General features: G+C 32.4%; 1 protein-coding gene across 1 annotated transcript in view; it reads right to left on the bottom strand.

Moving 5' to 3' along the window:
* Positions 1-3,153: 3,153 nt before the first annotated feature.
* LOC136975939 (uncharacterized) overlaps positions 3,154-14,313 on the bottom strand; it is a 63,161-nt gene continuing 52,001 nt past the window's right edge. The window contains exons 4-6 of the mRNA XM_067271110.1: positions 5,967-5,997; positions 3,719-3,812; positions 3,154-3,635 (exon numbers count right to left, since the gene is read on the bottom strand). Coding sequence (XP_067127211.1) covers positions 3,542-3,635; positions 3,719-3,812; positions 5,967-5,997 — 219 coding nt within the window. The 3' untranslated portion in view covers positions 3,154-3,541. The remainder of the gene's footprint in view (positions 3,636-3,718; positions 3,813-5,966; positions 5,998-14,313) is intronic.

The following is a 14,313-nucleotide window of genomic DNA, read 5'->3' as shown; positions in this document are numbered from 1 at the left end:
GCGCAAAGTTCCGGTTGCGCGAGCTTTTATAGAGTTAGTGTGGGAAGCTGTCGGTTGTTGACAATGACTTGCGAATTCTTGACAGTCAAGTGTCAACTTTTCCACCTAACTGTTGATAGTAACGGAGACCTCTGATCCGTTTCTCCGCGAGAATTGTTTCTTTCGGGGATTGTTTGCACTAATTTGTAAGAAAAAAAAATGAAAGTTTTCTTTCATTTACACAGATTTTCCCGCTAAAATCCGCGGTCTCACAATATTTTATGCGCTAAACTTAAAAAAAGGTAGCCCATTTTGGCACAAATTAGCCAAATATTTTCATTTGAGATACAGCACGTCATATGCATATAATTTAGGGTGGCAGCCATCTTAACTTCTGTTTTCAGCACTTTTGAACCTTTTCTTCACTAGCCTGCAGCGGCTAACTTAAAGTGGAAATAGTTTAACTGTCTTTTAACAAAGCATCTTTACTAGGAAACGCGTCGAATGTATATTCTTAAAGACCCTAAATGTGTACTAAAGACATCTTGTGACAATTCTTTTAATAAAAGAGTATTACACGCCGCGCGAATTTTAAAAAATTTAAAAATAAGTACATAAAGATCTCAATGTTTTAAGGAAGTTTATGATTTTATGTTAGGTTGTATTCATTACAGCGCTGGGACATATGCGGGGTCGCGAGTTGGACAGCCTTGTTGTAAAGTATCTCTAAGGCCTGAGGGATGATGATATATACTGATTTCCTGTCCATTTAATGAATGATGCATTTTTAGTTCAACAGGAATCGTAAGCAATCAATATAGTAGGTAAAAATCGGATGTTACGACAGACTGGAGAGGAAACACAGCTGTTGGAAAAACCACAGGCTATCATTAAGCTAGCGGCATTTTGGTATTTAATTGAAAAAGTCAAAAAAATAAAATAAAATGAAATTAATATTTATGCAATTACAAGTAATTCACATTTATGAAATTCTGCTGATAAGTGACAATCGTCCTTCCTATGCAGTGGCGGCCTTAGGGGGTGGCGAGCAGGGCAATCGCGTGGGGCCTCACTCTTGCAGGGGTCTCGCGCAACAACTCGAGTAGAAAAAAGTTTATATTTAAAACTTTTTATTTCATCCTTAGCTATTAGTTATAAGTCGCAAACATCATTTTTAAATTCCTGCGTTATATCTTTTAAGGCATTTATGTACTGTACCTTAGTTTATCATCATTACTAATTTGTCGTCTTTATGACTGTTAACTTTTATAAATCTTCTAATATAATATTTTAAAACTCTAAATTTATTTATTTATAACTTTTGCATTTCTCGTCAATCATAAGAAATATCTATTTTCAATTCACATACTTTGCACAAAGGACAAGGGCCTCGCAAAGATCTGCTGCCCGAAGCCTCGCAATCATTAAGGCCGCCGCTGTTCCTATGATTTAGTAACTAAAATTGAAATAAAACGTATAGTTTAAATATAACTAAGTTATTATTTAAATATATAAAATTACTTGTCTTGACTGACTGAATGATTGATTCATCATCGCCCAGAGCAAACCGCTGAACCTAGAGATGAAATTTGATACACAGGGTACAGTACGTTATAAAAACGCACACTAACAAGGGATTTTTGGAAATTCTCCCGCGGGGGAGAGAGAGAGGATTAAGGCTTAACCTGAAGAACGGCTTCTACTATACTATTTTAGATGCGGTTTTTTTGTTTTCAACTACGCTTAGTCTTCATTAAATACTTAGGTGTATTAAATTGATAACATTTCAGATATTGTTATAAATATTTTTATATATTTCAATTTTTTAACCAAATGTTCGAACAGTTTTAAATTCGAATTTGTTATTGCATATTGGTTCGATTATAGAACGATGGTAAACGTTCCAGAAAATTGATCGAATTGAGAGCAGTTCGTTTGATTCTCAGCAATCCTCATCATTCTCAGCGGTAGGTGTTATATAACAATTACTTTGGTTGTTGAAATACAATATAAATGGTGTTTGCTTGCAAAATCTGCTCGGGCAAAGTCGTGGGTAACAGCTAGTTAAATATAAAGAAATAAAGAAAATATTTTGTTTAAATATCAATACAATCTATTGTATTAATTGGTTTATCGTATTACTTTTTACTGGTTTTTAAAGTCTGGAACTAATCTTCCAATTTTTCCATACGGACAGTATCTTTTTTACACTTTCTTTTACCCAGAAATTTTGGGGGATGCAATTTTGTTTTTACACGTTAAATTCTACAGCGTAAAAAACAAAAATTGGGTGTACTTTCCTTTATATCTAAAGCAAATATTTTAAATATTTTTTCTGGAGTAACGAGAAATGATAACTGGACAACCGAAGCGCGTGTCTTCTGTTCTGAATAATTCAGGCTCGAAACCAATCCGTTTCTACAAATTTGCATCACGAATCCGTGATCGACATGAATAAAAGGCTACTTTTTCTGTTCTCTAAGCAATAAGAGGAATATATTTAAAAGAATGTTGAAAGTAAATAAAATTCATTATAGAATACAATATATTTATTTCTTGTTTTATCTATATACATTTAATGATCCATAAAATAAAAGAAAATTTTTATATACAGTCAAACCTGTTTTTATGCGGGGGATAGGGACCGCATAAAAAAAGTCTAACGTAGAAAATAACTCGAAACCGTACGAAATAACTAGGAATTGCTTTTTTAACTCCTTGGGCCTTTGTCTGCAACACCTAATGGGGAAAAATCCTCTAAGAATTTTAATTTTTATATTAATTAATTATTTCCACTTAAATACGAATCTAACATTAAAAAGTTAAAAATAATCGTTAAATAATGATTTTATTTGATAAATATAGCTGCAGGAAGTGTTATTTCATTTAACAAGGCGTGAAATTTCACACCTGCAGTCTAAAGCTGGAAGGGAGCTAACTTACCGCATCTGTTCAAATATAACATAATATTTATGGTTTTTATGCTATTAAAATAAGAGGGCACCGAAATAAACGTATGAGAAAAAAATTTTACTGAATAAAAAATGAAAAAACCTGCTGATGTCATAGAAAACAACCAATAGAGTTTTTAAAAATTTTACAGGAGTCAATTATGTTCCAATTTGATTGAAATTTTCATATACCGCACAAAAAAAATCGCACAAATAAAAATCGCACAGAAAAAAGACCGCACAAAAACAGGTTTGACTGTATAGAGAAATCAACAGTCGGTTAAGGAGATAGTTAAACAATACATTTCAAAAGTTGGAAGATATAACTAATCGAATAGGGAAGATCCTTCACTGAAGGAATAGACCAACTACATTTTCCAGCGAAATGGTTTAATATTTAGTTATTTTTATAAATCTTTTGCTCTGTAGTAAGATCAATAATTTAAACGATCCGATTTATAAAATTTATTAATATCAAGAAACAGAGAAAAATAATTCTCTTCTATCGAGTAGACAACACAGATTCATACCAAATATTTTTTTGACAGGACTTTTTCGTTTTAAGTCAAAAAATCTAATATTAGAAATCATTTCCGCTCGAGAAAAAACAATTATGCGTATTCCTTTTCAATCATGGCCATTAGTTGTTCTTCCGTCGGATCGTAACTCGGAGGTTTGGGAAGTTGCGTCCGGGTTTCTACGAACCTGCCAAATTTTTAAAATAATGTTTTGTAAGTTTATAAACCTGTTTACGAGAAATATATTTTAAAGTGAAAATGAAGTCTTACTTTTGAGGAGCATTATTCAGAGAAGAATATGCGTCCGCCGGACTAGCCAATCCCAATCTCCATACAAGAGAAGGTTCTTCTTCAGTAGAAAAGTCTAATAAAAAATTTTAAAATAGCAAATTATTTTGATTAGTCTATTTCATGTCAAATTGTTATCTGAATTTATCAATTAAACACATTAAATGTGACTTAAAGTGTAAGGCCAAGAAAACTCGGCCATGTGTAATTTATTTTAATGTGCTGATGCTTTCAATTACAGAATATTATATTTTCTCGTACTGTATTTAGAAGATGTATTCGCGTATACTTTGATTTACGAATAGTTATTTTATAGCAATATAAAATAGGAAGTCATACAAACTATTATGACGGTATAAAATGTCGTAATTTTTGTTAGCCATCTCACACAATACTAACTTATGTAGTTAAACGTGTCCACTTCTAGGAATATAACATCAGTTTAAGTAGTGAGTTTATTAATTTAATGGGTTCTTCTTTTAAGTTGTATAAATAGTCTACTATATAGTAAATGTCGTGAGATTTCTATAAAGGATTCAAACTTGAATTCGATCAAAACACACTTGTGATTCTTTCATATATAATTCAGATTACGATATCGTTCCTCGTCCGACATGCATTCAACTAGACAAGCCAATTATCAATAGAAAAAATTAAAGCAAGCCTCTTAACTTGGCATATACTTTTTTCAGATTCCCGATGAATTTCTTAAGAATTATACATTAAACTGTAATTATACTTATTATACAATATACTTATACTTATTAATTATACATTATACTTATTACATTAATCTGTTTCATTTTTCTATTCTCGATATTCACTTTTCGCGTTATTTTATTACAAACATTCTGTGTTGTGTAACATTAATCCTAATATAGGGCCTACTGTAGATTTTAAATAAAAGTTTAATTCTCTGAGAATATGGATAAACTTTGCGTAGGAAATAACTTATTAAAATACTCCCGATATATTCCAGGTAATTTTTCAGTAATATTTCTAAAAAAAAAAAAAAAAATAGCATAAAGTATTATAAATTGTTTGCTTTGTATTTTATTGTTTTTTCCTACAAAGGAACAATACAAAATTTCACTTTCCATTATATTCATTTACATTTTTAAAACTTTTTAAGTGCTTTATTGGGAAAATGGCAATAGTGTTAATACAGCATATTATTACAGGATATCAATAAATAATAATAATAATTAAGTTTTAAACAATAATTAAACAAATTAATTGCCATACTTGTAAATGTTATATTAGTTTTTATACTTGTAAATACCATATTAAAATGAACAATCTTCAGATTATTTAATATTTAGGTTAACTATCTTCAAATCATAAATAAAATACGGATTAAATTGAATATTATTCCAGAACCTAGTAACCGATAACAAATGCCATCCACTTATTTTTAAACATGTTCATTAATTTGTTCTGCATTATTTTATATGGTATTTTTTGCTGTGTTACCATTACATCTTTTGAATAGACGGCTGGGAATAAAAACACGCTTCAGATATCAAAGCTGTCTTGTAGATGACTCTTCCGAAGAGAGATTTGAGAAAGATCCAAGGTTTCAAGCGTGGCAAAGGTACGAAGGTACGATGTTAAATCTATGGGACAAACATGGAGTCCCATCCTCTGTTAACTTTAGCCAGAGCATTTTTTTTTTTGTGTGTGTGTGTTTGGAGTTTTATTATATACTGACGTCAATAAATATACATTTCAGTTACTAAGACTATTGTTTTATCAGCCTCTTCGAACTCAGCTTCACCAATTCCCCATCCCCTGAAAAGTTCGAGCGACACGGACATAAGCAGCTATTTATTAAATTTCTGTTATTATTTAGTTATGCAGTTCAATATATGTAAAAACTAATATTGTTTACATAAAAAATTATTATAAATTTCGGAGAGCATCGCGAAGTGACGAGAATTATATAGTTACTCCTAATATCTTCATATGTAAGATTAACGATTACTTTGTATCTCATTTTAAAAAAAATTTATTAGTTAAGGATTTTTCAAAGATTATTTACAAAGTTATATAATTTTTAAACTCCAAGTTAAAGAAAAATATCTTGTATGTTAAAGCTTTCTTTTTTATTTTAAAAATATACAGATTCGAAAATATCATTAACTTAATAAATAGAAATATTCATTACTTAGTAAAAAGAGTTCTAAAGTAGAAAATAAAATAAATAGATCTAAAATTTTGATAGACTTACTTCCTCCTGTTATCTTTTGTACATTATTTGTCTGAAATGAAAAAAAAACAACCTATTAAATTCTGGAATAATTTGAATTTTCAAATATAAATCTAAACTCAATTTTTTATTATTAATTAGCAAGAAAATTATTAACAATACAAAAGATATTAATGTTTTGTAAAAGATAAAAATCAATGTGATAATTCTATACACGCATATAATTATACTAAACAACAAATTTTAACTTCCATAATTTTTCTTAATCTTATGTACGCTTACTGTACATAATTTTGTTTTATCTGTTTTTTCTCATGTTTAAACTAACAAAATATTTCTATCATGTCAGGATAAAAAAATAAAAGCCAAGTTGTTTATTATTAATTTTATTGGTAATAAATAAAAGATACAATTGTATATTACGGTTTAAAAAGTTTTTCTTGTCGTTTTTCGTTTACATGGTGTTACTTTTGAAATCTGAAATCAATGTCCAGCAATAGTCAGACAATATTTCGTCACTCCATTCGCCTTGAAAACATTTTGCGAAGGTTTCCCATGTCCATTGCTGACGTAGCCAAAACTAAAAAAGCTTACGTGAAAATGAAGGAAGTATATTTTCAAACTTGCGTTCGTGCCTAAGGATTGATATGATTTAATTAAAGAACATTTACAAGTTTTTGTAGTTTTCGGAGTTTCTATTTCGTAGAAAGTTTTGTGGTACAGCATTGAAACTACTTCATGCTGCGAGTTCTCTGTCTTTAAGGACTTTTCAAATTCTTTGTTTCTCTCAACAAATTAATTTGACACCTAAAAGCACTCTTAATTTAATTTTAGTGTCGCTTAAATGGTGAAATTTTTGTTTTAAATATAAAATGTCTGGACCTTGTTTTCCATTGATTTTACAAAGTTTTTCATTAAGACCAATTTATATCCAATGGAGGAAGTAAAATTTTATTGAATTGGGCTAATGTGTGACGAACTGCAATTTTATTCGCCTGATACATTTTGCTCCCTGAGTGGCCAATACTTGATAAGCTAGTGCAAAGCTCTTGCTCTACTGCCCATCCGCAAATATCAGTATTTTGTGTATCCCTGTTGTATACCAAGTAAGACAGCTATAACTTTGAGATCAGCACGAACATACCAACAATACTTTTTATATTAAATGTTTTCAAGTAGTCGTGCCATGTGTTTATGAGTTTCCTTCATATGAACTGTGGGGCCAATATAAATTGATGGATAAATATTCTCTATAAGTAGGAGGAAAGTTTAAAGGCATAGTTTTGAAGAATCGATAAAGAGACGCCATTCATCAGGATTGTGCTTTTAACTCGAAGCTAACATCAATCCATCGATATTCATGGAAAAAAGGTATTTTTCCATTATGTATTACGAGAGATCTGTCTGATGATTACTTTAAATAAATGCATTGTATCAGGACTCTCAGGAGCGAATAACTTTCATTCTTGTAACCTCAATCCCAATACCTTAGCTGAGTTTTAGAAAAATTTAACATCATGAATTAGGTCTTCAAATTCGGCTAAATAATCAAACGAGGTTTATCTTCAATTCTTATTCTTAACTTACAGAAAATAAATTACGATCAGTAGCGTAGCTAGGGTTTGTGCCGCCTGGGTCAGTCCATGACTTTTCCGCCCCTACGAAAACACAACATAATACACATCAAACATACTTACTTGTTAGAGAGAAAGTGAAAATGATGTATAGCTATAGGAAAAAACATTAAACGCTATTTCCAATGTTATTAATAATTAAGCAAATTAAGTGGTTAAATAGGTATCAATAAGACCATTTTCAAGGGAATATACAGTATTTCGACATCACTTTTCGTGAAAAAATAAACTTGTGTATGGCATCCTGTATCCTTGGATTGTCCCGACAAAAAAGCCTTTCATTTCACTTCTCATTACAATAGATACTTTGCATCACAAAAAACAAGTTTCCTTTTCATTGCGTAGATTAAGAGTGCCGTCCCCAAAAGAATGCCGCCGGGCGGACAACCCTCCCCTAGCAACTCCTACTGATTACGATATGAAATTTTACGCTTTATTTCTGCTTGAAAATCAAAGATCCTGTAAAAGCAATAACCTGTGTTATATGTTTTGTCTCACCAAATCATCGCAAATTGTTAGATGGCATGCACCATTTCTATGCAAATAGCATAGAAATGGTCATGCCATCTAACCAACCTCTCAAATAAACAGCACACTGTGCACAACATATGACAAGAAGCCCAATATTTGTTTTCAGTCTAAATTTTTAAACCAAAATACGAAAAAATGCGCCTTTTCTGTTAGAAATGCATTGTTTCGTTTTTGTTGTTGAACTTCCCACACATAAAACAGAAACTGTCGGGGTAAGGTTGAAGTTATTTATGCAATCGTAAGACGTTTCTGATGACGAAAACTGTTGAATTCAATTTCTTAAATAAAAATTGTTTCATTTCACACTGCTTAAGTAGTTTCTTTTAGCAAGGTCTATAAACACAAGGTCAAGAAACCAATATTCTGTGCCTTACGTCTTTTCTTTCCCCCCTTCGCCACGTGGTGGGTCCGTCTCCGTGGAGAGGAGTTGTGTAATTCTGGGTGTGTAACTACTACTACTATAAAAGTTTAGAAGGCCGTACCTATGGCTTAGCCTTAGAAGAGAAGTGAGAAGAGGAAGAGGGGGGGAGGGAAGATGGGACAAGGATGATAGAAAAGTGTGAAGAGACGGCCATGAGCGGTCAGTACCGGGCAAAGATAAGTAATGCCAAGATAAGCTTTTACAGAACGTGGGCCTAGGCCCGCAGAGAACAGTGTGGGTGCTCCAAATTGGAGGTGACAGATGAAACCCGACAATTACAGTATGCTTATCTAAAACAAGAACAAAATGCTCCTTCAAAGGAGCGGTAACACACAAACACCAAATCGGAGTGGACAAAGAACACAACGAAGCAAACGCCGTTACATGGAATTTCGAGTAAAGCACGGGTGGCGGGCGAACATAAACCGACGAATCACTGTCTTGGGGAACTCTGAGTACCACGTAGGACATACTACAGGTTCAGGGGTACAAGAAAGGTCGCGTGATGGACAACCCTCCAGATGAGAACATAACATCCCCAATGTGGGGGAACAGAGCCCGACAGAACACTCGGTCCCGATGAACCGAACACAATGAGCAAGCCTTGAAGAAGCCGAACGCGGGTGCAAAGACGAACATCCGGTGAGAGCCCCAGGGCTCGACATAACAGAATAATATCACGACAATACACGAAAGGCAAGCATTCGCTACAACCTTTGCTGACAAGTTCCCATCTCGGGAAGGTCCTGGGTGCCGTATCGGACTTACTACTGGCTCAGGATTACAAAAAGTCGCGTGTAGATCTATGTGGCAGGATCAGAGGAGGGACGCCTACTGGAGCTCTGGTTAGTACTAGGATGAAAGTTCGCAGATGTGATCCCCGTGTTGTAGATGAAGGTCTTGAAGGCAGTTGTTGTTTTCTTGTTGAAGAGAAAGTCCTTATTCCGACAGGGCCAATGGAACCCTTGGGAGTACATGACGCTTTTCAGCTGGGTGGGTAGAGTACACTGGGCAGTGGAACAGTATATGTTCTGGTGTTTCTTTTCCCCTCTTGCAATCACATTCCGTCGCCTTTGTTTAAGAAACGTTTAAGGTAGTGTTTAAAGCCGCTATGCCCAGTGATGATGGGTGTGTAACTGAGGGTTCGAGTTTTATTGGAGGGTGTGTCTCAGGGAGAGGTCAGAACGGAAGTGGAGAGAGGACAGAGAAGCAAAGTGGTGGTGGTGTGTGAAAGTGCGGGGAAAAATAGTCGGGAAGTGGAAAAGTAAAGACAGTGAAACCAAGTCAGTGTGGAGATTTTGAATTTCGAACTGTTTTCTGCCCGGTGCGAAGAAAAGGAAGAGGTGCACTTCGAACTCATTTGTCGGTATGTTTTATGTCCTCACGTTACGGGAATTTTGAGCAGTATATTGTCGGGAGATTTGATGTTAACGATATTCGGTATATTGGATTGTCGGGCTCCGTACATTCCTGTGTTTTTTTCCTAGAAGTACTGTATGTTCTCAGGAAAATTAAAGGGTTATCTTGTTAATTTGGATAGTTGTCTTTGTCTAGTCCCTATTGAGATCAGTGGATTTCCCCTGCTAAGCGTCTGCTCTATCAAGCACGCTTGTTCTAAACTTGTCCCTTCGAAGAATCACTAAAGTTCTACGTGTCCACTCGTTCTCACGTTTTATACTCTCACAGTTCCTTATGGAGTCGCCATTTTGGTTCCTTAGTTTCAAGTTCACAGTATAGATAAACTGCATATACAGGGCGTGACATCCATACCGTAAATTCGAAGGAACATGCATGTTCTTTCAAGTTTACGGGGAAGTATGACCGATCGTCATACTTCCCTCTGTTATAGCAGAGCAGGGAAAGTAAAAATACAGTAAAACCTATGTAAACTGGAATCGCATAGTACCGAATTATTTTTTCTGTTTTGATAGATTTAAGTAGTAAAAACTTTTTCAATATTTAAAGTACACCAGATAAATGTCTCACAGTTACATTTATTTTTTATAGTAAAGCTATTTTACATGCATAAGATATATTACTAGGCTTAATCCTTGTAACGTCAACAAAACACGAGACATGAGAGTGTAACATGTCATTGCCTGTATATCTAACTATTTATTCGCCAAAACAAAAGTCCGTACAAACGTAAAATTATATTCTACTGTATTTATAAGTTTTATCAACGAATTGAATTTTAAATTATTTATAATTTTATTTGAAAAAATCAAAAATTTAAACATTTTTCCACAAGTAATATAACTTCCTTTTTCAAGAATAAATAACATTTGATTCAACTATTACTTTCAGGAGCCACCATAATGATTTTTAAGCTAGAACAAAATGGCCAAATGATAAACGATGGCTTTCGCACAAAAATAAACCTTGAAACATTTGTTTGCCTAAAGATAATGGCAACTATAACCGAAACTCTGATCATGCCAAGTGAAGTTTTGCCAATTAACATATATTTTGAGCATGTTTCGGATAACATTGGCCAACTCTTAACGACATCTATTATTACAATAACAGAATTCTACTGTACTATATTCTTATTTTTCTTAAAAATTTTGGAATCTATAAATTATACATTAAAACAAAACTACCCGTACTATAGTATCAATACATTTAACAAATTGCACCGCACATTCACAAACAACTAATAATGATTACATAATACTATTTTATTGAGTAAATTATAGATTTGCTGTAGCTTTATTTTGTCTTCTTATTTTGAAGTATGTTTTTATTTAATTCCACGTTAACGCCAAGAAATAAAAAGCTTGATTATTACTATACATGTACGAATATTCTCCAAATCGTTGAAAAATTTCTTATTTCAGAATTTCTTTATATAAGCATTCTTATAATATATTTTAGCTACCTATTCTAAGAATGAATTTTATTTCTGAGCTGAGGTCATAAAGTTATGAATAGTTCTAAATTGATTTTTGCCCATGATCTGGAGTGATGCTAAATCACACTCACATTTTTGTAAGAAATATATTGTCATTTGTTCATTTTTTCCGTTTTAAGTTTCAATATCAGTTTATTTACGGATTCCTACAATAATTTTATCACAAAATTGTTTTCGAAACAATGTATGTCGATAAAACCAAGGTCGATCAAGATTTACACAATGTATGGTTTACTATTTGCACGATATATTTATATTGCTCTCACGCTAGTCGATTATTATTATAATTCATACTGTTAAATATCACATTTATTAACATAAAAATTCTGACATTACGGTTCATCTTTTTCTGAATTCGATGAAGCTGACATTCAAACCATGCTAGTTTCTTACTCTAAACTTAATCTATTATTCCGAGGATTATCTGGGAAAAATCTTATAAAATAATGGAAGTCCAGAGTTTTTAGATTCATATTTATCTCACTAAACATATTTGGAAACATATTTTATGAGAATTCATTGAAAGCCACGTAAAAAAATCTTATAGTTCGAATTTGAACCGCATACAAACTATTAGAAAGTTATTACCATACATTAAATATCTTATAGTAAACCCTTGATTTAACAAGCCCCGATTTAACAGACTTCGGAATTTAACGGGCAAAAAATTTGTCCGACAGAAAAATTTAAAACCTTTTTATTTGTGAATAGAACATGCTAAAGTTGGATTAAAGCGAACCGTGTATAAATTAATCAATGTACAGTACATATAACGCTACTAATATTTTATTCATATTTATACATCACAATAATATTGTAACACCTTAAATATTTTCGTTATTAATATAGTTTTAAAGCACATTCAATTTAATAGAATTTCGGCAATAGCGGACACCCTTTCCCCTGATTAGTCTGTTTAATCCAGGGCTTACTGTATTTTCCAATCGAGAAGTCATTCCCAATCCCGAAAAAAATCCTGGTTCGATTCTTTTATGAATCAGATCTCCGAGACAAAATTTAGGCTATAATATAATTTACATACGAGAAAGTCTCACATAAAAAAGCCAATCCAATCCATTCAATCTAATTCGAAATTCATAATTAGATAAGAGAATATATTTAATTAACTGTAAATATATATATTTATAGTACTTTTTCTTATGTACAGTACAAAGCATAATTAATAGCAGTAAGTATATACCGGTATATTAAGTTATAATGCGTAAATGCTGAAAATCAAAGCTATTATAATTTTTTAATCTTAAAACAATTCTAAAAATCCAGCAAGAAGTTGCTTAACTTTCCCAGTAACATTTGGTGGCGCCATCTTCTTATTTTGAAGTATGTTTTTATTTAATTCCACGTTAACGCCAAGAAATAAAAAGCTTGATTATTATTATTATATATTATTTAAAACTTTTTATATTCTTAATTATTATAAAATGGCAAAAACCTTACTTTGAGAATAGGGATGGGTTTTATAAAAAATTGTAAATGCTAATAACGAGTAAAATCGTAATTAAATTTGACCCTACTGGAGATACACACAACCCTTTATCTCCCCACCCCCTCGACCTTTATTTACCAAAATTTAATAGAATCAGTCCCCTAATAAACAAACCTCCTTGCAAAATTTCAGAAATTTTCGACAAAAAACACAGTAGTTATTCAAAGAGAGTAAACAAAATCGTGCCCCTCACACACTCATACATACAGAAATTACTTCCCTCCCGAATTTTTCGCATTTCTTTACGTTTCGAGGTCCCGAATCCAAAAATGTAAAAATTTGGGGATGTGTTCATTGTTTGACCGATCGCCATACTTTTCCTCTGTTATATATAACAACCGAGAAAGCAGTGGCGTACCGTCATTGGAAGAGGTGGAAGCGCCGCTTCCACCTTCCCTTGTAGTTTCTAAAATATAAACTTTCTTATTTTAACGTACTTTGAATTAATTAAAATTAATATTTTATTATAACTGCATTATGTGTCTTATTACAAATTTCTATACTACATGTGAAAAAAAACGATAAGATTGCTATTGTATATTTGAATATCAGTGGCGGAATGGAAGCGCTTACGAGACAGCTTCCACGGCGAGAATAACTGAATGGTGTAAAGCAGCCAGAGGGCATTGGCGCGTGCGCTTTACAGAGCACCAACCTCACCCGGTTTAGCTGGTGGAAGTTACACACGTATAACGCTTCCAACGATTCTATCCCTTAGCCACTGGCAGGGAGCTATCTGACTAAGTGAATTGTTTAACCCTTTCCCTGCCGTCTGCCACGCCCCCTTATTTTGTAAAACGGCCAAGGTCAAAATAGGTAAATCAGGCAATATTATTTTAAAAATTCACCAAAAATTAAATTATTATTTGATTCATATGAAAAAAATCACATATATTTATCAATATAGTTAGTTTTAAATACGACATTTTTCAATAAAGTTTGTTTGAAAAATTTATGAGAAAAAAAAATAATATATGATAATTGACATTCAAACTTGAAAATTTGTTACTTTTTGTCAAAATTAACATTGTCTGGTTACTTTATTCTTATTGTCACTGAGCCAGAATGACGTAGAATATTGTTCTGTACAGTTTGATATTACATTTATGCACGTACGTTTATTCGTTGTGAAATTATCGCACATTATATCAAACATTTGTTTGAAATCTGAACTTTATTCTGCTTTCATCTAACATAATTAACTAATATACTTTATTCATTTCATATCAAACAAGACTATATATTTTTGTAATAAACATACGATTACCAATAGCAATAGATGTAACATTTGCTAATATTTTAGATTTAAAAAAAAATTAAAAATTAAAAATTAAAAAAAATATATAAAATATCAGAACTGA

Source organism: Centruroides vittatus, unplaced genomic scaffold (genome assembly GCF_030686945.1).
Source record: "Centruroides vittatus isolate TY-2023 unplaced genomic scaffold, ASM3068694v2 contig_391, whole genome shotgun sequence".
NCBI lineage: Eukaryota > Metazoa > Arthropoda > Arachnida > Scorpiones > Buthidae > Centruroides > Centruroides vittatus.
This window is presented reverse-complemented; position numbering and strand designations above follow the sequence as displayed.